We start from the raw sequence: 25,890 nt of genomic DNA on the forward strand, positions 1-25,890 counted from the left end.
ATAGAAAAGATTTTTTAATGACCCAACACTACAAAAGGTTTTCTCAATCAACCAAATCACGATGTTAAAAATTTACTGGGGACCACTCATCCAGCTTCCCTCAAAATGTCAGGTGAAGTTATTTGTCCACAGCCAAATTATGAAATCTGCTGCCTGTACCGACAGAAAGACCTTTTTGATCCAGATCCTCTCACTTCAATTACTGGAGTTCTGTGCTTTCAGCACCTGATGCTCCAGGATAGGTAGAAAAACAACAGAATGAAAAAAAAGAAAAGGAAAGCAGGGGCCCTTAATAAAAAAAGGAGTCTGTATGGATTCAGCTGGGGTGTCTGCTAAAGGGCATCAGAGCATTGGGCTTCCAATTTTCTTTTCAGAAGAAAAGAAAAAAAGAAAAATGGAAAAAAGACTGAGACAGGGGCTCGGAAACAAACAAGATGGGGGCGACACCTGCTTGTGTGTGCATTTTACAGAGACCAGACCACTGTATCTCATTACCGGCAAAAACAATTGCAGAGTCGTGACTGCAATACAAACGAGGTGTATGGAATATATCAGCGCAGCTTCCGACAATTTGTAGACAGATGATGAATCAGTGGAAAATTGGAGGGATGAAAAGTCCAAGATGCTTTTACTTAGAAAATTATCCCTGAATTTTTAGAAAACATCAACAGGATGCCATCAAATTTATTGGAACAGATCGTACTTTCCATTCACAATGCAGAGTTTTTCAAGACTCAAAAATACAACACTGATACTGTGTAAGGTAACTGACCCACTTATATATGAGGTCTGTGGCTTAAATTCATAATTTTAAAGCAGCCATGTGTCTGTAGGGTTTGTTAAAATAATGCAGAATAACATTTTTTGTAGTAAAAAAAGAGAGATTACATGATAACTGACAATGGGGCATTACCTGCCTAATTACGGACACAGTTTTCTATCCCAAACACTTACAGAATGCACACAGGTGTACACAGATAATTAAAAATGATGAATATGCATACATCTTCGCAATTCCAAAAGGCTCAATAATGAGTGAGCTCTATCACATCAAATCACAACCCTGCTTCCAGTAATTGGCTGCTTTTTCAGTTGCTAATCTGACCAAAACATCTCTCTCAGTGGACCCAGCCATTAATTAGTAAAGTAATGAAACCAGCTCCAATAATATGCTGATAAAATGACTTTGTATTTTCTCCTCTTTTTTGCCATTTAAGATATGACCATTCAAAGAGAGAAAACTTTGAATTATTTTACTATTCAATAGTTTGATCTATGCATCACAGTTCTTGTACTAAGAGGCTAAAAAAGAACCACAAAGTTACTAAAATTTTGAAAAATAAAAAATTCCCTGTGGTTAATTTTTTTCAAAGGGTGACATTCTATAGTAGGTTTAAAGACACATATTGTTGGTTCTTATTTAACTCACCACACCCGGGAAAATTTTGTTGAGGCGGTCAACAGCTGCCATAGCTTTTGATTTTCCTCCTCCGAGGCAGTCCTCAAACTCATAAAGCGGTTGTCGAACTGGATTGGAGTACGAGATGTTTGCATTGTCAACAAAAGTGATGTGTCTCACTCCCCAGCCCTGGAACACAGACAGCAAAAATACAAGTTTCATTCAGTTGATCTTATTCATAGCTGTACTTCCTTTTGGACTTCGGAGAAGGTGGGACATGTTTTTTTTTATTTCTAAATCACAGGTACTGTAGATTCTACACACTTTTCTTTTACATTCTAATCACTCAATGCAATAAACCAAGTAGTGCTAAAGCTACACGAATTCTTTATTTGCATACAAGTTAACTACTGACACCATCAGCTAATTGTTAATAGAGCAAGTAAGAGAGAGATTCTTTTTAAAATAATTTGTATCACACGTTGACAGAAGTCTACGTTTTACTCGAAGGCTGTAAGACAGCAAGACAGGCCAAGACTTTTGGCAGGTAACAGGAAGGCTAGGTAATAAGAGAAAAACTCTCTCTGTTCACGGAATAAGATGGGTTTGTGAATGTTGGCAGTCTTTGAATACCTAAAAGTTTAGCTTGGGAGGTTATCTTTTTATATTCTTGCTGCTCCAACCACAATGTTTGCCAATTAGATTCTCAACAATGCAACCATTTTTTTTTTTTTTTTTTTTTATATAATTGCAAAAGTTAGGTAAAAAGGGGGAGAGGCCATCTAGACTATCAATTATTAATCATCTTATTATTACCACCCCAGGTTAAATCAGGTTCATCACTGGACAGGGCCTGTGGTGACTGCACAGCAGGGGCAGACAAGTTAATTGTTTTGGCTGAGGGCTTCTGGGGGCCTGCACATCACTCATCCTGTGAAACCCGTCCATCAAGTTCTTTCCAATAATTCAGAATTTAACCCTTTGCCATTAACCAGCACTTCAGACAGGAACCCAATTCCTTCAACAGCGCCCATACGAGGCTCCTCAGGTTCAGCACTGGACAGGGCCTGTGGGGACTGCACAGCAGGGGAAGACAAGGCGCCAGCCATTTCAGCACTGGACAATACCACCCCAGGTTAAATCAGGTTCAGCACTGGACAGGCCCTGTCCAGTGCTGAACCCGATTTAACATGGTACTGTCCAGTGCTGAACCTGATTTAACCCTTAGTGTGGTACTGTCCAGTGTTGAAATGGCTGGCGCCTTGTCTGCCCCTGCTGTGCACTAAAACAATAAAACCCTGAGTCTTATTGCACCAGCAGTCACATCGGATAATTTCTAATACTTTTGTTCAGCGGCGTAGGAAGCGGGGGGGACGGGGGGGACATGTCCCCCCCAATATAAAAGCCAGGTGGATATGTCCCCCCCAAAAATTGTACCGCAAAATATTAGATTTTGACAATTTTTTAACTATCGTGCTTTTATTTTGAAGGCGCAACATAGCGTTACGTCACTGTACTCCCCCTCCCCTCTGTGAACTGTTGAGTGTTTGAGCACTCAGACGGGAGGGAAACAGCGATACAGAAAGTCAGAAACTTGTTAATGAGGTAAAATGGTCTGTCGGGAATGCTGCTATGAATATTGCTTATTTATAACGTCTTGTTGTCAGTTCACTTTCATAAATAGAAACTGAATCTTTTTGGTTTAGGCATCTTAGACTTGTAGGAAGAGGATTAGGGCCACTGAAAAAAGTTAACTGATTTTTACATTTTTTTTTTTAGTTTAACATGGGGGGAAAAGTCAGAATTCTGACTTTTCTCAGAATTCTGACTTTTTTCTTCTGAATTTTTTCTCAGATTTCTGACTTTAATCTCAGAATTCTGACTTTTTTCTCAGATATCTGACAGATGATTAATATTTCTAATCAATTTACAGTTTTTTTTTTTGGTGGTTGGGGGGGGGGGGGGGGGGGGGGGGGGTACTATACAGATATATAAAAACAAGAAGGTCTAACTAAAAAATAACCAGAATATATGTTTAGAGTAAAGATTGACTACTTGTATTTACACAAGCACACAATTTCAAATCTGCAAGAAAATGTAAAATATACGTATAAAGAAATATAACAGGAAGTACTGCTAAAACAAACTAAATGTTAAATAATGTAGATATTGGTTTAAAAAATTCTTCAGATTTGGAAATTTGGAAGGAATACATAATTCTGAAATTAATCAACAAATCTGGTAAAAAAAAATAAATAAATAAAAAATAAAAGTTGCACTTTTTTACTTGAGGAATTTGTTGAATAACTTCATAATTATGAGTATAACTAGTTGGAGGTAATGCTACACTTCTCTGCTTCCTGTCCTGCTCATAAAAGGTAAACATTATGTTAGCATCAAGCCATAGCCATGTCTCTTTTAGAGACTAGCTCTCTTGTTTTAATGACCTTCTGCTCCTCCATTAATGAGGGGACCCCTCGGGCACGTAAAAAGTTGCCTAATTCTGTCATTTTCCACCAATGTGTCACTGGCTCTCTCAAACAACTCACATCTTTGTCAGTGAAGCTGAGTGCTCCACATCTCTGCCTTCATGGTGCCCAGCTACATTAAGATCCAAAATTCTGAGAAAAAAAGTCAGAATTCTGAGATTAAAGTCAGAATTCTGAGAAAAAAAAGTCTTAATTCTGAAAATAAAAGTCAGAATTCTGAGTTTTTTCCCGTATTAAACTGAAATAAAATGTAAAAATCACTTAACTTTTTTTTTTTTCAGTGGCCCTAATCCTCTTCCGTAGTCTTGGGCTGATCACTCATCCAATATTTAACTGCTAACTTTCTCTAGACGTTTGCCACGCTAGCCAAAATGTTTTTTTTATATATTTTTTTTTATATCTCATTTCAGTACAATGCCACCACCAACTAAAAGGCTGAAACAGCAGTAGGACTTACTCAGATTTTTTTAAAATTGAAACGTCAGTGTGAGTAAAAGTCACCTAACAGAACTTGTGTTGAAATTAGCCCGGTCTGGGTGTGCGTTTTACGAGGATTTTTTATTTTTTGCGAATTTTTCGCCGAAATGGACAGATGTTATACCTGCCGCGCTCCTGATCGTTAGTTAAAGCCACAGGGAGAATTAATTCTAATTCTTAGCAGCGGCGGCCGCATTGGTCGTGCAGTGGACTGCTGCACAACCACTAATTAACCAACTAATTAACTTCTGCATCTTTATTTCCTCAAATAAACTGCTGGCTCCTCTTTTTACACTATAAACAGATTAACACAACATTGACAACTCTGTAGTTTTCTCTGTTCTGTACTGCAAATTGGAATTAAAGGCGCCATTTCTACCAAAGGTCTGGACAGACTGGCCACCTGTCTAGGGTGGACCCCGCACCAGCACCTCCCGACCCCACTAAGGGACAGGGTGTACAGAAAATGGAAGGATGGATGGATTTCAACCAAAGGTTTAGAATGCGTTTTTGAACCAGATGCTTCAAAGCGCCCTGTCCATAATTCTTCAACACACCGTCAGCTCCCTCTGTCAGTAAACCCTTTAAAAATTTTCTTTTTTGGGACCATTATTGCAATTTTTGAAAAAAAAAACATATCAAACTTTGAAATTGTGTGGCCTACGAATTGTTTTGATTTTCTGGGTGCGTATGGGGAAAACACTAAATATCCCAAAGGGGCTAAAGCCTTGAAAGACATCTCCCTTTGCTTAATAAAAGACCCCAAGTCATTTTTTTTGGTGATTTTCTCACATCTTATGAACAAATGCATTATTTTAAATTTTTTTAAATGCATTATTTTTGAAAAAAACAATTTAAAAAGGGAAAATAAAGAAAAGATTAAATAGTTTTTTTTAAGTAGGTAATTAAAAATATGTTTCTGTTAAAATTTTTAGGGAATCCCCGATTTCCGACATGTGTCCCCCCCAATTGTAAACATATTCCTACGCCCCTGCTTTTGTTACCCATCTCCACAAGAGAGGCAGGAAGTTGGACAAAGTACAACTGAACACTACAAATAATTAATGACTACTTACAGCAAGAAAGCTAGAAATATATATCTTCATATCTTTTTTACAGAAAATCTTAACAAGGAATTGGCTAACATTGAGACATGCAGATCAAAGCGTTATAAAAACCTGAGATGGGTGCACATATACACTATATTGCCAAAAGTATTTGCTCACCCATCCAAATTATTGGAATTTCGGGGTGTTCCCAATAAATTCATGGCCACGGTGTATAAATTAAAGCACTGGGGATGCAGACTTTTTTTACAAACATTTGTAAAAAGAAGGGGTTCGCTTCAGGAGTCAGTGAATTCCAGCTTTGGAACTGGGGTTTGGGGATGCCACCTGTGAAAACAAATCCAGTCGTAAAAATTTCCCTCGCTCCAAAAATTTTCCCCACAGTCAATTAGCTGTATTATAAGAAAGGGAAAAGTGTTTGAAAAAGGGACAGCAACTCACCCAACGAAGTGGTGGGCCCCATTTAAAACTGACGGAGCGGGGTCAGGGGATGCTGACCCCGCATAGTGCGAAGGGTCCCCAACCCTTCTGCAGAGCCCAACCCACTACGGGACCCCCAAAACTTCAGGTGGCCTTCAGATTAGCCAAGAAAACAGTGGCAGAGGCTTCTGGAATGGGTTTCCATGGTCGAGCGCTGCATCCAAAAAAACCCTTTACCAAGTTGAAAGGGCAAAGCGTGGGGATGCGGTGGTGTAAAAGAAACGCCCCCAACGGGCCCCTTAGAGCAGTGGAGACGCGTTCTCTGGGGGTGACGAATTCGCGCTTCTCCATCGGGGCAATCTGATGGGGGGGCCCGGGGGTTTGGCGGTTGCCAGGAGAACGGGTATTGTTGACTGCATTGTGCCAAGTGTAAAGTTTGGGGGAGGGGGGTTATGGTGGGGTTGTTTTTCAGGAGTTTGGGTTTGGGCCCCCTTTTAGTTCCAGTAAAAGGGAAACTCTGAATGTTTTCAGCATCCCAAGACTTTTTGGGGACTTTTCCTTGCCCCCAAACTTTGGGGGAAAACATTTTTGGAGCTGGCCCCTTCCTCTTCCAACATACTGTGCACCAGTGCCAAAGAAAAGGTCCATAAAGAAGGGGATGACAGAGCCCTGGGTTGGAGGGAATTTGACTGGCCTGCAAAAGAGTCCTGCCCTAAAACCCGATAGAACACCTTTGGGATGAATTAGAGCGGGGGTTGAGACCCCAGGCCTTCTCGCCCAAACATCAGTTTTGAAAACCTTTCACAAAATGCGTTCGGGAAGAATGGTCAAAAAATTTCCCAAAAAACACACCCCTTAAACCTTGTGGACAGCCTTCCCAAAAGGGTTGAAGCTGTTCTAGCGCAAAGGGTGGACCGACTTTCATATTGAACCCAAAGGGAAATTGGGAAGGGGGATGTATTTTAAGCTCAATGTGAGTAAGGCGGGGAGGCAAATACTTTTGGCAATATAGTGTAAGTAAAACAGCTATACTAGTCTAGTTCATCTTTGCAATTGTTTTATACCACAGTTGGTTAATAGAGAGTCTATTGAAAAACATAATCAACATTGCATCCAGGTTTTCTATATTCAGACACACAGGATGTCTCAGCTAATAAATAGGTATAGGATTAAAAAGCTCTACCTTAATAAATTGTTTCTAAATTTGCAATTATACAATGTGAAGCAGGGGATTTTTTTTATTTTTTTATGTTTGCTCAATGAATAGAATAAAGTAGTGAAAAAAGAAAGTTGAAGATGAAAATGACACAACCCCAAAAGTTTAAACCCTTTCCCTGAAAAACCTTTACCTTTGGGGGGTTCCTGGGTACAGGCAGCCCAGTGTACCAGCACCAAGAAGAAGACACTTTGTGCTGACAACTTTGTCCAAATCCAAAGACGGAACCAGCCTCCACCTCATCAGTTTAAGATTCAGGTCCACTGATGACTCTGCAAGTCTGCAGGAAAAAATAATAATAAGGAAACAACTACCTTTCATTTTCAGCTGCAACTAGAATTATTTAGTCTCCATCTGTAAATTATGTTCATTTCCAGAATTAAAAATCATTCAAATGTTTCCTATAAAGAAATCACAGAGGAACAGTTAAAATATCAAAAAATTATCCAAAATCTACACTTATTTGACCTGCAGCCTCTACTAAAGTCACAAGGGGTCTTTAAAAAATCCTTTAAACAAAGTAATTCCCAAGAGCAAATGTTTGCAACATTTTTTTTTGATTCAGGTCCCATTGGGGCAAAAATTTCCCTAGAGGTGGCTGAAAAAAGGGTATAATGCATCCCAAAAGATTTGCCCACTGGGGAGAATTACTTTAAATGTTTAAAAAAATATATAAATTTTTTTAAAAAAACAGAGGGACAACACTAAAAAAGGAAATTAATGTTTTTTAAAAATAGAACTGGGACAAGGTTTATACATTTAATGTACAATTAACTTTAAATTTATCAATGGAAGGGGGCCTTTAAAAGGAAAAGTCCTTTTTGGCTGAAAAAATTGTTTCTGATGAAGAAAAAAATTGGAAAAAAAAGTTATACAGCCCAAGGGGGTTTTCAGCTATTATATTAAGGCGGTACTAAATTTTCCTAAGGGTACAAAGGCAAAAAAATTGGTTAAAATTTTAAAAATTTGGGAAAATTTAAAGCTAAATTTTTGGGTTTATTCTATTCTCAAAAAGCCATGAATAAAAATTTAAATTGTTTTGGGCCCCCTTTGATCAAAAAAATTTCCCAGAAGTTACAATTCAAGAAGGGAAAGCATGCAATCCCACGTGGAATCCCTTTAATAAATGGAAATTTTTTTGATATCCCTGAAAAAAAAAACCATCTGCCTTTCAACAGGAAAATTTAACCCCAAAAAGCCTATTTTTAGGGGTGCATCAGGGCAGGGTTTCAGGAGAGTTCCATAACAATTTAGAGATGTCATGACGGAGAACTGAATACAATCCCATAGGCTATTTAAGATTTAAAAATGGTTCACTTCCTGTTTGGGCTGTTCACTTCCTGTTTGGACCTGTTCACTTCCTGTTTGGATTAACTGAGTGTGCAACTGAGTGTGCAGCTGTTCAGAGGATCTCCATCTGAAGTTTAAATTATTTTCTCTGTGATATCTCTGTATCTAAGTAAATTAACTGACTACTTTAAAACATAGCACCTTTTTGCTGCACTTTTTTACTGAAACACTTGCAGTTTCACACGGTTTTATTTTGATAGCAAAAAGGTTTTGTAGCCTAGGCTAGCGCTTTGCTTGCATTGCTATGGGGTTCTCTCTCTCCCTCCCTTGATCTTTTCCAACTCTTCCCTTTTTCCTCTCCTCTCTCCTGCTCTCTGTGTCAGATGTTAGTTTTTCCCCTGATTTTTCCCCTTTTTTGGGAAAAGGGGTGTGTAATAAGTGTAGTATTTTTGTAGCTTTGGGGCGGGGGTGTCAGAGTTAGAATCCAGGATTCGGCTGTTTAAAGTAGGCCCCCACGTAGCTGTCCTCCAAAAAATGCCTGAGCAGGCCCAAAGGGGATTGGGTAAAATGTACCGAGGGAAAACGTAGTCGTGGGTCTCTGCCCCCTGGTCCCACCCAACCCCTTCACGTTTTCTAACCGGTTTTTCCCCCCCTCAGTGCCCCACCCACTGGGGGAAGCCCACTCTGGTGATTGGGAGCTCCATAGTCAGAAAAAATTTGGGATTAGAGACACCCGGGGCCATTTGTCAAATGTTTGCCGGGGGCCAGAAAGGGCGACTCCCAAAACCTACCTGAAAACCAATGGCTAAAGTTAAGGGTTAAAAACGTAAGATTTTTATTCCGTGGGGGGTAAAAGACACCCGGTTTACCCCCGAAACGGAGTGGGCACTAAAAATTTTTTTTTGTTCGGTGTGTAAGTTTTCCAAAAAAATGGGCGGACTCCGTAATTTTTTTGGTCCCCCCTGATCTGGGCCCGTGAGGGCATGTTTTGCCGCATGTCGTCTTTTAATGCTTTGGGTTTTCTAGGTGGTTGCCCCGAAAAAAACGGGGGCAAAATTAATAAAATTTGGCCCCAATTTCCCTTTTTGGGGAAAACCCGGTCTGATTCGGAGGACGGGGATCCATCCCTTTGGATGGTGCGCCTTTTTTTTAGGAAACGGGGCCCCAATTTTTTTTAGTCCTCCAAAAACCCCGACCACCCAGGGTGCGGGCCGGAAGCAGAGTTGTAGTTTAACCCCAAAAATCTCTGCAGCTTCTCTACTGTTACCCACTCTTTTCTCCATCCAGAAAAGTGTCTTGCCCCCGACCAAAAAACTTTAAAAATTTGCAAAGATTCCCAAAGGAGTAAAAAATGATAATCTAATTTTAAAAACAAAATAACTTTCCCAAATTTGGGGGAAAAAATTTTAAAAAAATTAAATGCGGGGGGTTTTTTAAAAATAAGATCGCTTTCCTCTAAAAGGGCTACTAGTTTTAAAGACTTGAAATTTTTTATAATCACCCTTGACTTGTTTTTGCCCAAAAGAAACCTGGGCTGCAGCAAAAGGATTATGTGGGGGCATAAAAAGAGGGAACTCCTTAAGTATTTAAATTTTCACTCCCCAGAAGTTCTGGGCGGGAGGAGGAGTAGCAACAATTTCGAGTCTGACTTACTGAAATTTTCCCAAAAAAATTAATTCCCACAACTCTTTTGAAATTTAACCCTTAAATTTCCCCGATCCCAAAATTTTAAAGGGAAGGGAAAAACCCCTTCTTTTTTTTAAAATTTGTATCGTCCACAGGTCCTTTACTCTGAAAATTTTTTGATGAGTTTTCAGAGTTCCTTTCTGATTTGGTATTAAAAAACTGAAGGGTTTATCATAGTGGGGGAAATTTTTAAAATCCTTGTAACATTTTAAAGGGGAAGCTTAAGAGTGCCTTTTTAAAGCTATCTTAGACCCCCCTATTGGCTTTGTTCAAAATGGGGAATAGGGCCCACGCATTCCCCATCTTCATATTTGGATCTTGTGTGAAATACGGCATTTGAAAGTGAAGAAATAAAAAGTATTTTTCCCCACAACCCCGTTTCCTTTTCGGGCCCTTTCTAATAACCTTAGGATTTTTTTAAAAAGGTTCTCCCCCCCCAAAAAAAAGGTTAAAATTTTGTAGGTTTTTTTACAGATTGTTGGGAGTTTAAATTTTTTAAAAAATCTGCTTCCCTTTCTCCCCTGTCTGTGTCATGGCAGTGCTGCCCGAGTGCAAAAGCTTAGCTTATTCCCCCTTTAAGGTTGATGATTTTGGGTTTAGGGGGTTGCTACTTTCTCTGGTATTGCCCTTTTTCAACGCAGCTCCTTTGAAAAAGGGAAAAACCCTTTAAAAAATAGAAAGCTTGCTCTTTGGGTTTTAAAGCAGGGGCCCGGTACTTTGAAGCAAAAAAGCTAGGAAATGGAGAGAAAAAATCGCTCCACAGGCCTGCGGAGTCCTTCCTAGTCTGGGGAAAATGGTTTATGCTGTTTAAGAGGACCCTTTGTAAAGCAAGAGCAGCCCTACTTCCCCCTTATTAAAAAGAGGAGAATAAAGGGGGTAATTTCCCAGATTTCTTTTTAATAAGTTGCCAAACCCCACCCCGAGCCCCTAGCTTGTTGAACCGTCCCCTTTTCCCCCTGCTTTAAACAGGCAATGATTTTTTTGGGATTCTTTATAAATAAAATTGATCTTTTAAAAATAAGTCAAAGCACTCCTCTAACCCCGATTGAACCCGAGGTAGTATGAATCTGAAACCGGGGTTTTTGGGCTGTTTGATCCGTGAAAATCTTGAATTAGCAAAATTTTTGTCTTCATCTAAGCTTCAACTTGTATGTTTTTATCCGTTCCCCCAACCCGGTTTTTTTAGGGGGGTTTCCCTTTTTATTTCCCCCCTCCTTTTAGATGTGATTAATCTATCCCCCCGTTTTCAGGGATATGTACCTAAAGCTTTTAAAAATTTTCTGTAAATTTTAAACCCTTGCTTTATAAGAAACCTTCTCTTGACCCAGATGACTTGGTCAATTATAGACCTATATCCAATCTTCCTTTCTTATCCAAAATTCTTGAGAAAGTAGTTGCCAAACAAGTTTGCGATCACTTCCACCATAATGAACTTTTTGAAGAGTTTCAGTCTGGCTTTAGAGCTCATCATAGCACTGAAACAGCTCTGGTGAAAGTCACTAATGATATTCTCATGGCCTCAGATAATGGACTTGTATCTGTGCTCGTCCTGTTGGATCTTAGTGCTGCATTTGATACAGTTGACCATAATATTCTTTTAGAAAGACTTGAATATTTTGTTGGAATTAAAGGAACAGCACTAGACTGGTTTAAATCTTATCTATCTGATCGAATTCAGTTTGTTCATGTTAATGATAGATCTTCAACACGCTCAAAGGTTACCTGTGGAGTACCACAGGGATCAGTGCTAGGACCAATTCTCTTTACTTTATACATGCTCCCAATTGGTAGAATTATTAGACAGCATGGGATTAATTTCCACTGTTATGCTGATGATACCCAGCTATATCTGTCTATAAATCCAGATGAAGCTAACCCATTACATAGATTACAGGCATGTCTTGAAGACATAAAAACCTGGATGACTCTTAATTTTCTGCTTCTGAATGCAGACAAAACAGAAGTTATAGTCTTTGGACCAGAGTCTCTGAAAAAGAAACTGATTAGCCAGTCACTTCATTTGGATGGGATTAAACTGATTTCAGATAATAAAGTAAAAAATCTTGGTGTTATTTTTGATCAGGACCTGTCATTTAAATCCCATATCAAAGAGGTTTCTAGAATTTCCTTCTTTCATCTGAGGAACATTGCAAAAATTAGAAATATCCTGTCCAGGGTCGATGCTGAGAAACTAGTCCATGCATTTGTTACTTCAAGGCTGGACTATTGTAATTCTTTACTATCAGGAAGTCCACAAACTGTAGTTAAAAGCCTTCAGCTGATCCAAAATGCTGCAGCCAGAGTTCTAATGAAAATGAAAAAGAGAGATCATATCTCTCCTATCCTGGCTTCTCTTCATTGGCTTCCTGTTAAATCAAGAATAGAATTTAAAATCCTCCTTCTCACATATAAAGCCTTAAATGGCCAAGCTCCATCTTATATCAGAGATCTGATTGTTCCTTATGTTCCTAACAGAGCACTTCGCTCTCAATCTGCAGGTTTACTAGTGGTTCCTAGAATTTCTAAAAGTAGAATGGGAGGCAGATCTTTTAGTTATCAGGCTCCTCTCCTGTGGAACCAACTACCAGTTTTAGTCCGTGAGGCAGACACCCTGTCTACTTTTAAGGCTAGGCTTAAAACTTTCATTTTTGATAAAGCTTATAGTTAGGGTGGCTCAGGTTATCCTGAGCTATCTCTATAGTTATGCTGCTATAGGCTTAGACTTTTGGAGGACATAGGGACCCCCATTTCATCATTCTGCTTCATTCTCTCTCTGTTCTCCTATTCTGCAGAATCTGTTAGTTCAATCTCTAACCTTCTGCTCTCTCTGCTTTTCCTCAGAGTAGCTTTGCCTCGTCTGTTCCTGTTTGGCTGTGATGTCATCCTGGAAAAAAACATCAGCTGTGCTGCTTCTATCAACACCCTTGTTAATAGATGTTGGAGATCGGCCTGTTTTCCAGTGTGGTCCTGTTTCTCTGACCGTGACTGAGTGGATGTGCTCTCTTCGTCCTCTGGCATGGGAGCTGCCTTGGAGCTCGTCTGCCTGGCTGTGTGTTTCCTGGACGGGGCCGCCTTTTACAGCTGCTTTTTGTATCTCTGCTTCTGTCTCCTTGAACCCCATTCGGCCTCGGCAGATGGCCGCTCACACTGAGCCTGGTTCTGCTGGAGGTTTCTTCCTGTTAAAAGGGAGTTTTTCCTCTCCACTGTCGCTACAAGCATGCTTAGTGTGGGGGATTGTATTTGAGTCAATGAGTCAATGCAATCAACTGGTTTTCCTTAGATAGAAAACTTTGTATCAATTTGACTGTATGATCTGGTTGAACTGTAAAGTGCCTTGAGATGACATGTGTTGTGAATTTGGCGCTATATAAATAAACTGAATTGAATTGAATTGAAATTGAATTAACTATGGCACACAATCTTAAACAATTGAGGAACTGGAGCTTTATCCCATGATAAATGGGCAATGATTGCTCAGAAAGGTGCTAAAAGCTCGTGTATGACAACGTCTTACAATCTGCAGCATGTAATAATAGTGCTAAAGTAGCTTGTCAGGAAAAAATTAAGATAAATAAAAATGACACCTTGAGTTAGATTTGAAGAAATCACCTGGATTATTAATTAAGTTTACCATAGGGGTTTTATCTGTGTGTTTTTTTTTTTCAGAACAGAATACAAAATAGAATAGAATAGAATAAAAAATAGAATATAAAAACTGTTACTTAGATGTTTTTGCACTAAAATGATAAGTAAATTACATATAAGCACAGATACACATAAGGAAATCTTTCTCCTTTGTCAATGATGTGAATATTAGAAGTTTTACCTTTTAGGGTCCATGCATTCACTCAGGTTTACCATTCGTGGTCCCATTGCCCCCTTTGGGTTCTTCTCCCATCCAACACTTTTAAGACACACTGAAATGACATCAAGCACAAGCATATCAATTTAGTGTAGTTACAAAAATTTATTTTACACTGTTTTTATATATTTAATCCTTGAGGAACAAATATAAAGTACTTGAATTATCTTGTATACTCTCCAGCTCTCTAGTAAGACATTAAAGTAAAATGAAAGCATCTAATTTTTAAGCCTACCTTTTAATTCAACCTAATAAAGAAAAATAAAACACTGACGGGCATAACACACATAGAAACCAATAAGATATCCTTATATCTTTGCTTTGTGAATTGGCGTTACATAAATAAATTTGAATTGAATGACATCAAATCAATATTAGTTCAAAATTAAAATGGATTCCTTCTGTGAAAGGCCAAGATTAATAGCCTTGTCTGATAATAAATGTAATAATTTATTGGTCTCTACAGATTACAATTTATTGCTGCTTCACTGTTTACTACAATAGTCATGAAATACGTACCTGATGCTGATTGCTGAAGAGTAAAATTAGCAAATAGGAATGGAAGTCGTGATACTTAAAATTGCTTTTGATAAGCTATATCTAAAAATAATAAATGCAGTGTTTTTTAATTCTTCATTTCATTACTTATATTGTAGCAACGCTTCTACTTATGTTTATTTGAAAAGAAAAATAAATACAAGGTGGACTGGTTTTTCCATTTTGAAACACTAAATACATAGATGCAAACAGAAGAGCTGAGTTCATCATTATTGCTTGAACAAATTCACAGCGACTTAATTAAAAGCTGAGATGTGCTGACAGAGAAGGGTGATGGAAACAAAGACGCCTTGTGGAAATTCAACAAAAACCTCTTCCAGATCACAGAGCGCTCCACTCCCATGCAGCTACTACCATTTAATGTGTTTTCATTCCTAATTTGGCAGACAAAAGATAGCGCAGACTCATTGTGAGGTTAGACTGAAGTGATCAATCCCTCTAAGGAATGTGAAATAAAACTTAGTTTGCATCAGCAGCAAACAGACACATCTATACTTTTGATGGACTGATCTATAAGTAAAAAAAAAGGTGTATTTTTTTGAAAATGGAAAAACATGTTGGCAGACAAATAGAGTTGAGTTACCAGAGTTGTTGGGAAGCTCTGGTAGCATGACCTGGAACACGACGCTGTGTTTTATGGAGCGGTTTCCCTGCAGAGTTTGGTCTCTGAAACACAGCAGTTCCACCACTTCCACCTCAGAACCCCTGACACACAAGGGACATCATAAAAAGTCCAATAATGAAAACCACACTTTGCACAGGTGAAAAACTCCTTACTCAAAACATTTTCAAAAAGTTAACTGAATTCCAATTTCCATTTCAGTAAGAAAAAACAACATATCAAAAGATCTTAATATCATGCTCCAAGTGCTTTTTGATTGCACAATAAAATACCAACAGTAGCAAATGGGAGAGATCACAGCTACTTCCAAAATCCTCATCTAATCACAGATTATTTTTGTTTAACATAGAGGGAACGTATAGACTGACACATGCATGGAATCTCCATCCAGGTTTTAAAAATAGTATGACTATGCTCAAAGGAATATCCTTCCTTATTGAGTTAAAAAACCATTTTCAAACACAAGATTTCATGACACATAGCAAAAGGCTCATCAGAGTATTAAATTTAACATTTAAATTGATAGGGGAAAATTTGATGTAACTTTCTGATGTTTCACCAACAGTGTCTAACTCAGGATCATGTTATGTTTGTTATCCTTTTGAATTATCTATAGACTCCTGGCATATATCAATATAAAATCCAAAAGTACCAAGATACAAAGTAGAGTTGCTTAATATATATTCATATATTTTTTATTTTATCTATGACTACTATCTCATACAAAGGAATACTAAGCTAATTAATTATAGCTGCGGCTATAATTAGTGAGCTGAAATCTAAATGTTAAAGCATTATTTTTAGGGCTGCAACTAATGATTATTTTGCAAATCGATTAATCTGTTGTTTATTTTTTTGATTAATTAATTAATAATCAGATATCCAAAGGTCCCCTTAAGAATACTTTTTAAGGAATCGAGTTTTTTCTTTTTTCAAAATGTAAAATGCTTACTTATTATTTAACATGTTTGATATAATTACTGCCCTGTCAGCTAAAGGCATGTTTGGAGTCTCTTTAATACAGTTAACATTTAATCGATTACTAAATTAGCTTACGATTTCAATAATCGATTAATGTTTTAGCCCTAATCTGTACATTTATATCACTTTTAAATGTAATAAAAATTATATTTTTTCATTTACAACTTAATATTTTAAATCATTTTTATTCATATTGTTTTGATAAAAACATCAAATTTTTTCATGTAGCTAGATTTAACATATTAAACACCCTTTTTATACTGATGTAATTAGTTTTTGTATTTATCAACCCATTTGTAAATTAATTTTTTAGAAGTTGCAATTATTTCTACAGTTTTATTTACTAAAAGCTTTTTTTTCCTTTAAGCATCCTGAACAGTTCCTAATGGCATAAAAAAAAAACATAAATGTAAACTAAAGAGTACCTTTTTCAAAAATGTAGCCCAACAAGTCAGCAGTCTACTGTTATATATAAGGTTGTTAGTTTGATCCCTGGTTCCAAGGTCACATGTCCATAAATATCACCAGTACAATTATCTCAAACCCCAAATCTCACACATTAAGGCTACATGGGTCATTTTTGCAGACATGTTAGAGTATGAATGTACCTTAAAATGCAAGATGCATTTTTAACATTCCTGTGTGTGGCTAATGTGCTGTAACCTTTACCAATTTTAAGTAATTTAATGTGATTAAATTGGTAGGCTTCTATGCCTGTTTACACTCAAGTCTTGATTTTACTCGTGTTTTGAAAATAAATAAGGAGAACTCACAATCATTTAGTCAAACAGGCTGAATATCATGAATCTGTTTTGCTTCAATCCATTTAGTTCCAAGCTAAATGCTGATGTCTTCAATTATTGTCCGGTTTTATAAGAAGAGTTCAGATATAAATGCTTCTCACGTGTCTCCACAATGTCATGGATGAATGACAGAGGAAAAGCTAGACAAATCATCATGAGCAGAAATAGAAATTTTCAGATATTATAACGTCACTGAGACCTTTGTAGGTCAGCCAGCTGTCCATCACAGACAGTCTGGTTCAACAAATTCATCTCGGCCACCTGGGAGACAGAATTTGGCAGCATCACAAAGTACTGCTAACATCCTCTAAAAGACATCTTGCAATGGGGGAGGAAAGCCTTTAAAATACTGCTTAAAATCTATGAAGTGAGACTCAATTTTAATATGTTAGATTTTTTGAAAATTTGTGCACACATTGTTTTTTTTTTGTTTTTTCCCAACTGATTCCAAAAACAACATACAGTATGTTATGCATACAAGACCAACAGAGTGGTGTAATTTGCACTATTGTCTCACATCTGCGAGCAGTCTTCAGCATGGGAATGTAGCAGGAATAGGGCCGGGTAAAAAAAATTTATTTAATCGATTTTGAATCAAGATAATGCAGCTCATGAATGCCTGCTGTGTCCCCGCTGTGTCACCTCTGCTTGCTTGAGTGAGGCTTCACTTTTTCACTTTTCACAAAAAAATTCGCACTTCTGAAACAGTTTTGTTCACATCTCAAGTTTAAACTGTCTGATTTGCAAGTTTGCACTTTGTGTTTAATGTGACAGGAAAAAACAAAATACATGAGTATTTTGAAACAGTTAAACCACTTTCACTATTGTAAAAACATATTGAATTGAAATGAATTGATTTAAAATTGTATTAATCAAAATCGAATCGATTCAGGACTTTGGCGAAAATACCCAGCCCTAAGTAGGAAGGTAATGCACTTTTAAAACAAAACTGAGATATTTTATACTAACCAAACCCTGGCCTGAGTACCACTAGACAAAAAGCAAACCGGTAAACCTTCCAGTAGTAGCTGCCTGCTACAGACTAAAAAAGATGCAGCATTGTACAACCTAAGCTGGCACAAGCTACTTAGTTTAGGGGGAGATTTTGTATGATAACTAGAGTCATTTGAATTTTGAGTTTAGAGAGGGGAAATATTTTGTTGCAACACCTGCATATTTATTTGTGATCTGGTCTCTCTGTTTTGAAATTAAAACTATTATTATTTTCTTTCTGGTAAGGTGCAAACGTTTGTTTTAATTAATCATTTTTTTGTCATTATATGTAAGAAATTTCAAATGGTCCTTTTTAGAGTATAGAACATTTGAAACAATCTTTGAAAATTAGGAGCTCTATCTTAAAACTGTAATTTTTTAGACTGACACTACCTCACAAAAAAAATAAGTTCTGTTTACTAATACATTTTTATAAACAGCATATTATTTTATTATACAGATTCTTGAAAGAAACACTAAATTGGTTACTAATAACAGACCCAATGTCGTCATAAACCACTGATCCACATTGTTCATTAATTTAGAGCACCTCAAAGCACCTTTAATCTTTAGCAGCTCTACAAAGTACTTCAGACTGGCATTAGGAGCTGCTTCAGGTAACACATGTGAGTCATGACAGGTCAAGATTTTAACTACCCACACTGAATCACTCTATTTTCTAAAAAGACCATTTGAAAATAGCTCATTTTCACAACCATTTTTTCCAGGTTAGATCAGTAGATGCAGCATTTATTTATTTTTTAAAGATCGGTACTTTGAAATATATTTTACAATATGAATATGTTTATACAAGAACCCTTGTTTAAAATTTTATGAAATGAAGGCAGACTTTCCTGCTCCATGTTAGTTATTTCATTAGAACAAAGTTCCTGTTTGATATTGGATACATAAAAAATTACAACTACTCTGCTGGACAGCTGTATGATCTCCTCCCTGATCTCTGTGTAAATATTTGATCATGCTCTACCCAGAAGTCTTATACTGAATGTCTGATAAAATAAACAATGTACACCAACTTTCCTCTGCAGTGTAATGATCTTTATCCTTTGAAGATTTTCTTACAAACCATTAATACTTAAACGAAAATATTTCTTTTTTCCTTTTATCTTTGCAATTTTGCTTGAAATTAGAGCCACAGTATTTTATTGCATTGAATCAGAAAAGTACCTGGAAGTTGATTTGTTTAAAAAAAAATCAAATATAAATAAAAGTAAAATGCAAAAGTCATGTTTAATATGAATAAATTACTGTTTTTATAGCTGACACCAGATTAAATTTAGGATTTATTTAACAGAAATACTTTTCTGGAAAGTCACTGCATCTTGACGGTTTTAGCACGAGTCATCTCGAGTAGATGATTTCCTCATCTTTGCATGAACAGACACTCAAACTCACAAACATGTGTTTTGTTTACCATTGCTTTGCCAAGAGGACCAAGAGATTTCTCAGAGGCCAACCCGGATGTTGGGACAAAGTACAAGGATCATAGACGCCCACGGTGACCTGTAAAATCCAAAGAGGAGGGCTTACGAGTGTGTATATCTGCATGGGTGTGTCAAAAAAAAAAAAAGATCAAATAATCAAGAAAGAAGACTAAAGTTTTGGTTTGAGGGTAGTAAGACATTTCCTTCAAAGCTATAAAACTAGACAGAATTTTTTTTACACCTTTTGAAGCTGTATTTGAAACTTTTTGAAAATCACTTTATAAATGGGTTAGCGAAGCATAATCTCTTTATGAAAATACCTTCTTAGTATCAGTGAAAAATGTCTTCCAGTCCTCAAGCAGAGTCATCTCAACAGTGTCCTCAGTGTATTTCATCAGGAAGAAAGGAACAGCAGTGATGCCACTTTTTAAACACAGGCCATCATAGGATTCCTGCAGGGCTGAGATCTGACAGATAAATCGTTAAACTATTAATCCCAGGAAGTGCTCAAAAACAACAAAACTGTACTTCTTTAGTAGTAAAAACAGAGGCAAAATGGATAAATACCAGTCACTGTTTCTCCATCATCTCTGATAACTGCAATTTAATATTTAGCGCTTTGGATGCTTTTATATTATTATGAACAGATGCATCCTAATTTTAACAAGCGACGATAATGATAACTTCTGGTAAATATCAGGCCTGGGTGAATTTTTGCATTTGAAATTAAAATAGTTTACAAAGAGGATGCAGAGAAGAAATACAATTGATCCTTAAAGTGCCAATAAATCAAAGATTGTAATTCATTTTCTTTTGCTTACTTTTAATGTAAGCAAATTGTAAAACACTATCAGTGTAAATGTCTTGAGATATTTACACTGATAGTGTCTAAAACACTAATAACTACCAGCAAGAATTAGGAAATGGTCCCTTTTTCAGAAGAACTCCATTAAGCTGTGACTGCTTAGTTACAGGGGCTAGCTGAAATACAACCAATTCTTTCTCTGCTAAATATATTATAATAATGTTATGTGAACTTAAATAGATTATATTAAATGCAAAGAATTCTTAGAATATACCTGCTACAGGGATTCACATATAAAGCAAATATATGGTCCTTGCAACATAATTGTGTGCGATATTAATATTGTGGATGAGAGTTTGGAAGGCCAGATATTTTATATTCAAGCTTTAAGATCATAAAGGGTCTCAGAATCACATTTAAGAAAAGGGGGCGGGATATAGATTTATCACATAAATATATGGTAAGCTGTTTGTCAGTAATATTGCATTTTCATCAAACCCTACTTAATACAAGATAATTGTGCATCCGTAACATATAATGAAAAAGGGTGAACTAAATTGTGTGTTTGGATCTATAGCCAGAAATGTGCAAGTTAAAAGTCTGAACGATTAAGTTCCTTTTTAAAATGTTCTGAATTTGAAAATCTGGCTTAACAAAATAATCCTAATTTCACCATGATTGCTGCTCTTTTAGCATTTTATATCCAATTAAAGTCATGGAACAATTGTGCCATGATGAGAAACAATTTATTTATGACTTAGAACATTAATAATAGCCTAATCTCCAAGGAAAGCAGTCTACTCACGTGGCATTGTTTTTTAATCAGAGTACCAAATACAATAAAGGTATATAAAACAGAATGTTAATAAAGTACTGCATTACTACTGTAAGAGAGATGTGTATACATTTTCTTTGTAAAAGAAAGAATGTGCAATGTTCTGGCCTTCAAAACAAAAATTTTAAGTTCTTATTTTTTTGTCATGTAAATAACAAATGACTACCTGTCTCTGTGAGAAAACTTGCTCTAGGGTAACAGGTGGCTGGATCATTTTCAAACCCTCAGGGAAACAAAGTGCTGGGAAACAGAACCAGTAGTAGAAATGGTATTTCTTCAGGTCCTGCAAGGAGATATCAAAGAGTCATTAATTGATTAAGATGTTCCATGCTTGAAGAGGGAAAAAAAAATCACAAATATATGGAAATAAGACATTTATATGGTTATTTATAAATACACACCGCAAAGGTCAATAGAATGAATTTGCAGAGGATAGATGGGTTCTTAAGGGCAGCCCCGGACTGAATGGCATCCCATATCTGCACAGAAAATCCTATTTTATTCATTATTTAATTTTCAGGACACCACCTTTAATATGCATTTTCACAGATAGTTTACATCCACATTAATGAATTTGTGTCCAATAAATTCCCTTTTACCTCTTTGGCCTCTTTTTCCAGCAGGGCCTTCTTATCCGTGGCCCTAAAGGCATCAAGTGTGTTGGTGTTATACAGCGTACCAAGAGCTGGGCAACAACGAGCCGGAGTCGGACCATCACTGAAAACAAAAAGAAATGGACACTCTTTAAATAAAAAAAATAAAAAAATTGAACTGGTTAAAAACAACGGACATGTTAACGATATAAGTCATAAGCCATACATGTGGGTCTTAGTCTAAGTAAGTTAAGACAGGTCACACCTTTGACTGATGTATGTTGTTTTAAATGCGCTTCTGTTTTCATGTGCATGTGAAGTTGGGTTGATATATAGTGAGTTATTTCTAGTGTTCTGCAGCAAAATGTTCCATATAACCGATTATCAACTGGTGGTGCATCCAAGCAGCCAGACTGTTACCAGCCAAATTCATCAGACATTAAAGCTTTCTTCACTTGATCTTTTAAGCATTCAGCATCTTGAGATAAGTTAAGTATCTAGATAATGCAGAGAGAGACTAGCTACTATTATTATAAGGTTAATGCTGTGATACTTTAAAAAGGTTTGTTTTGAGATGTTTCTCCAGCTATTAGTGTTAGTGCTTATTTCATTATAGACTTTTTTTTCCTAGCTTTTTTCAATACACTTTCACAAGTACACAGCAACGGAATGAACCTCCCCTTGGGAGCAGTTGGCTGCCATTGCGTGGCGCCCGGGGAGCAGTGGGGGTTTAAGTGTCTTTTGCTCAAGGACCCAGAGTAAGCCTGTGGGAGTGGGGTTCGAATTCAGAACCTCAGGATTCCAAGCTCTATTCCCTTAACCACTGCCCCGCCACTCTTTTTACAACTGTCTTTTTGATTATAGCTTAAATTTTGTGAGTGGTTTAACCAGTCGTTTGTCTACACAAGTTTGGTAAACAACTTGTATGTTGTTTAGATAACTCACTGTCTTTATTCTTTTGCTGATATTTGAAGAACTGGTGGGGGGAGCTGACTTTTTATGATGCAGCACCAGGAATCTATCATGCTGCTGGAAGCATGGGGGGCTTGGCTATGGAGAAGCTACCAAAGACCTCTAAGCACTACAGACTGGAAAGAGTTATAATTAGTAATGTGTTGAGTTGTCTATTTTGGGTTGTTTATGGTTGTTTTTCTTAGCAGTTCCCTCTTCCCTCCCCTGCTGGTTTGTTATAGGCTAGCCTCTGTGTATAAAATCCCCAGTGAGTTCATTGTGAATAGGTCAGGGTTTTTTTTGTAAGCCTTAGTTAAGTTTGTCTTGGCTGACCTCATTTTCTTTGGGAACCTTTTTCCTGATTTGTTGAATTATTGGCTTTTTTAATTGATTGCCGTCACCGCTTGGTCCCTGAAAGAAACATTTGCTGTATAGAAAGTTTGTACCAAATGTGACACTAGAACATTTTTCTAGGGCACTATGTCATCCTACAAGATGTAAAGGAAAGGCTGAAATCTAGTAGTTGATGTGGTTATCAGAATAATTGTTTACAAATGTTTTTTTTTTTATATATATATATTTCATATTAACACTTTATTCTTGTACTTCTACAGCCATCTCTATGAAAAGTGGAAAATCAAGAGCATATAATGTCAGCTTTGAAATTTTAAAAGCAAAGTTTCAATGTTTCAATTTGTACATTAAAAGATTAATTTGTACAGAATAGGCACAGTACGGTAAATACAAATACAACCCTGATTGAGAAACCATACTGCAGTAACCTTATACGTAAACATGTCAAACCTCGTGTGCATGCTTGAATCTGTTTTTCCTCTCTACACCATATTTGAGGGATAATGAATTACAGGTGAGCCCCACTCATTGACTGACTGAGTGACAATGTATTTCCATATGTGTGTGAGCATGGGTGTGCATGTGTTTAAGGAGTTTTGTCTCAGGAAACTGATTACTTTCTGCCTCCTCAAGTGTGATTTGTACACTTATTTTTCTTCCACACCGGCACGATATTCTTCTATCTCCATCTCCAGTTTACCACTCAAAGTGCTGTTGTGAATTATATGGGGTAGAGTGATGTTCCCTAAAGTGACAACCCAGATTTGGTGGGGAGTGGGGAACATGGCAATTTAGTTTTTTTACTGCCCTGCTATGCTAAGTAAGAACTTTATTATGACAATAATGTCATTCAGAAAACAAATACAGCTTTAATAGGCTAACATTTACTGTTGCTTTATAAAAACTGTCTTGCATGTATGTTCTGAAACATTGGGAAACATTTACACAAAATTGCTGGAGATAAGAATCCATCGAGTTGAAGTGAATGTGGAGGTCATTACTGGGTATATTGATAACACAAATGCCTGTGATCCCACTTGGAGACAGACGAGGGAATGTGTAGGTTAATATGGGGCACAGTGATGACTCAGCTATCAGACAAAGGGACAGAAAGCTCAACCACTCTATCAGCAAACAAAACACTGATAAAAAATGACATGTTTTAGCACCAGAGCCAAAACATCAAGAAAGACAACACGCTAAAATATTTTGACAATAAAGTACATCAGAATGGCCAACATTAGAGGAAAATGCCCTCATTTTCCCTCGGAATGGGAGGTTTGTGTTAAACCAAGCTGAAAGTAATGCAATTCCTCTTCAAAACAGGTTTTCATGTTTGAAAGATAACCAGGAAAATGACCCATCTGAGAAAAATAAGTAAAGATAATAGGAAAGATCAAGTGAGGGTATTAACATACTGTATTTAAACAAAGATATTTCTTGCATTCTTTTCATCTATGATATATGCTCCTAAATGATGTAACTTTTGTGTGACTACTTAGAGGTATTAAAGAGGATTTTTCTTAGAAATTAAGTGTCCAGATTCATCTAAAATGACTTAATTGATGGCATTCTTAATGGATGTCATTCCTGCACCCCCACCCCCCAAGAAAATTTAAATTGATAAACTCTGGCCATGGTGGGGCCTACAGAACATGAGCCAATCCACTTTGTCTATTTTTGAAATTAGGTTGGCTATTTGTTTGTCAATCAAAAGTTTTGCACATGTGCCGCCATGATGTTATTTACGTAGGCTCCAAGCGTAACTCATACGCTGTTTGGCTAGCGTTTGCCGAAGCACGGAGAAGTACTCCTACACTTGTTCGCTACTGCGGCTTTTTTGAGCTATTTGTTTACTCTTATGTATATTGGAAGATCAACGGCTGACAAGAATCTTGACAAACCTAACTGGAAAACAAAGCCTTTCTGAAGCTAGGGTAATTAGCAAGACGGTTAGTATTAGGATCAATTTTTTCTGATGGTAAAAAAACAGACTTTATGTGGCGATTTTCTTATCATGGAATTTTACTTTGTTACAAATATGATGGATTCATTTTAATCCATAGACCCTTACGGACAAATTGATTCTAAGATTGGATTTATAATACAGCCTCAGGATCGCCTCAAAGTTTAGAAGTCAAAGCTTTACTTTTTAAAATTCTGATTTAACAAGCTGCTATATCTCTATTAATTGTGCTTTGGTGCTAATGGTGTCCATAAAATGAACTTGGTGGTTGAATTGTGGAGGATCTAAGCTTTCTTAGAATGTATAACATGTCTATATTGGTAAAAGTTTAAAAGGTGTTATTTTCAAGGGTACTGCTGTAAATATACAAAACGAAGCACCGGTGGTATGCCGAGAATACCTGCTTGCCGAGAATTACCTCCCCTCTCGCACACTAATGACAAAACGGATGTAATATGAACAAAAATGGGAACTATCTAACATATCTTTAATGTTTTCATTTTTCTTATGCATTGATCCCCGAAAATTTAGAGTTTTGGTGAGGTGTTTCCAGCATAGAGAACTTTTGCGAAGGAGTCGGAACTGAAGCATGCACACAATTCTAAAATACAAAAACAGCTATCTTCCACCCCAGAATCCTCTTTTATGCCTTTAAGTTGTGGAGCAACTGCTGAGCTGTTGATTGACAATAGAAAATAAGGTGTTTTCTCCGTAGATGCTCAACTGAATAATGTAGTAGTGTGCTTCATTTTATTGTCCAGGCTTTCCCTGCCCTTAAGATGACAGTGTCTTCAGAAGGTAAGAGTCAGCACAAAGTTTCCGTTAATATGGATTGAAACCAACAATCAGGCTCGAAATCTGGGTGTAGTGATGGACTCAGACCTTAACTTCAGAGCCACATAATTACAGTAACAAAGCCGGCCCTCTATTGCCTAAATAACATCTCCAGGGTTGAAGGACTAATATTTTAGCAGGATCTTGAAAAACTAATTCATGGTTTCATCTTCAGTAGAACTCATTATGGCAGTGTTGTATTTACCGGTCTGCCTAAAAAGTTGTTTAGACAGCTGCAGTTGGT

The 25,890-nt window shown here is 37.0% G+C and overlaps 1 protein-coding gene across 1 annotated transcript in view; it reads right to left on the reverse strand.

Moving 5' to 3' along the window:
* atg7 (ATG7 autophagy related 7 homolog (S. cerevisiae)) overlaps positions 1-25,890 on the reverse strand; it is a 107,489-nt gene that overhangs the window by 76,105 nt on the left and 5,494 nt on the right. Inside the window, exons 4-13 of the mRNA XM_038307837.1 lie at positions 21,548-21,665; positions 21,350-21,427; positions 21,115-21,231; positions 19,629-19,775; positions 19,299-19,387; positions 15,048-15,169; positions 13,871-13,961; positions 7,202-7,348; positions 2,378-2,515; positions 1,430-1,607 (exon numbers count right to left, since the gene is read on the reverse strand). Coding sequence (XP_038163765.1) covers positions 1,430-1,607; positions 2,378-2,515; positions 7,202-7,348; positions 13,871-13,961; positions 15,048-15,169; positions 19,299-19,387; positions 19,629-19,775; positions 21,115-21,231; positions 21,350-21,427; positions 21,548-21,665 — 1,225 coding nt within the window. The remainder of the gene's footprint in view (positions 1-1,429; positions 1,608-2,377; positions 2,516-7,201; positions 7,349-13,870; positions 13,962-15,047; positions 15,170-19,298; positions 19,388-19,628; positions 19,776-21,114; positions 21,232-21,349; positions 21,428-21,547; positions 21,666-25,890) is intronic.

This window comes from Cyprinodon tularosa, unplaced genomic scaffold (genome assembly GCF_016077235.1).
Source record: "Cyprinodon tularosa strain WSP-4 unplaced genomic scaffold, ASM1607723v1 ctg621, whole genome shotgun sequence".
Classification (NCBI taxonomy): domain Eukaryota; kingdom Metazoa; phylum Chordata; class Actinopteri; order Cyprinodontiformes; family Cyprinodontidae; genus Cyprinodon; species Cyprinodon tularosa.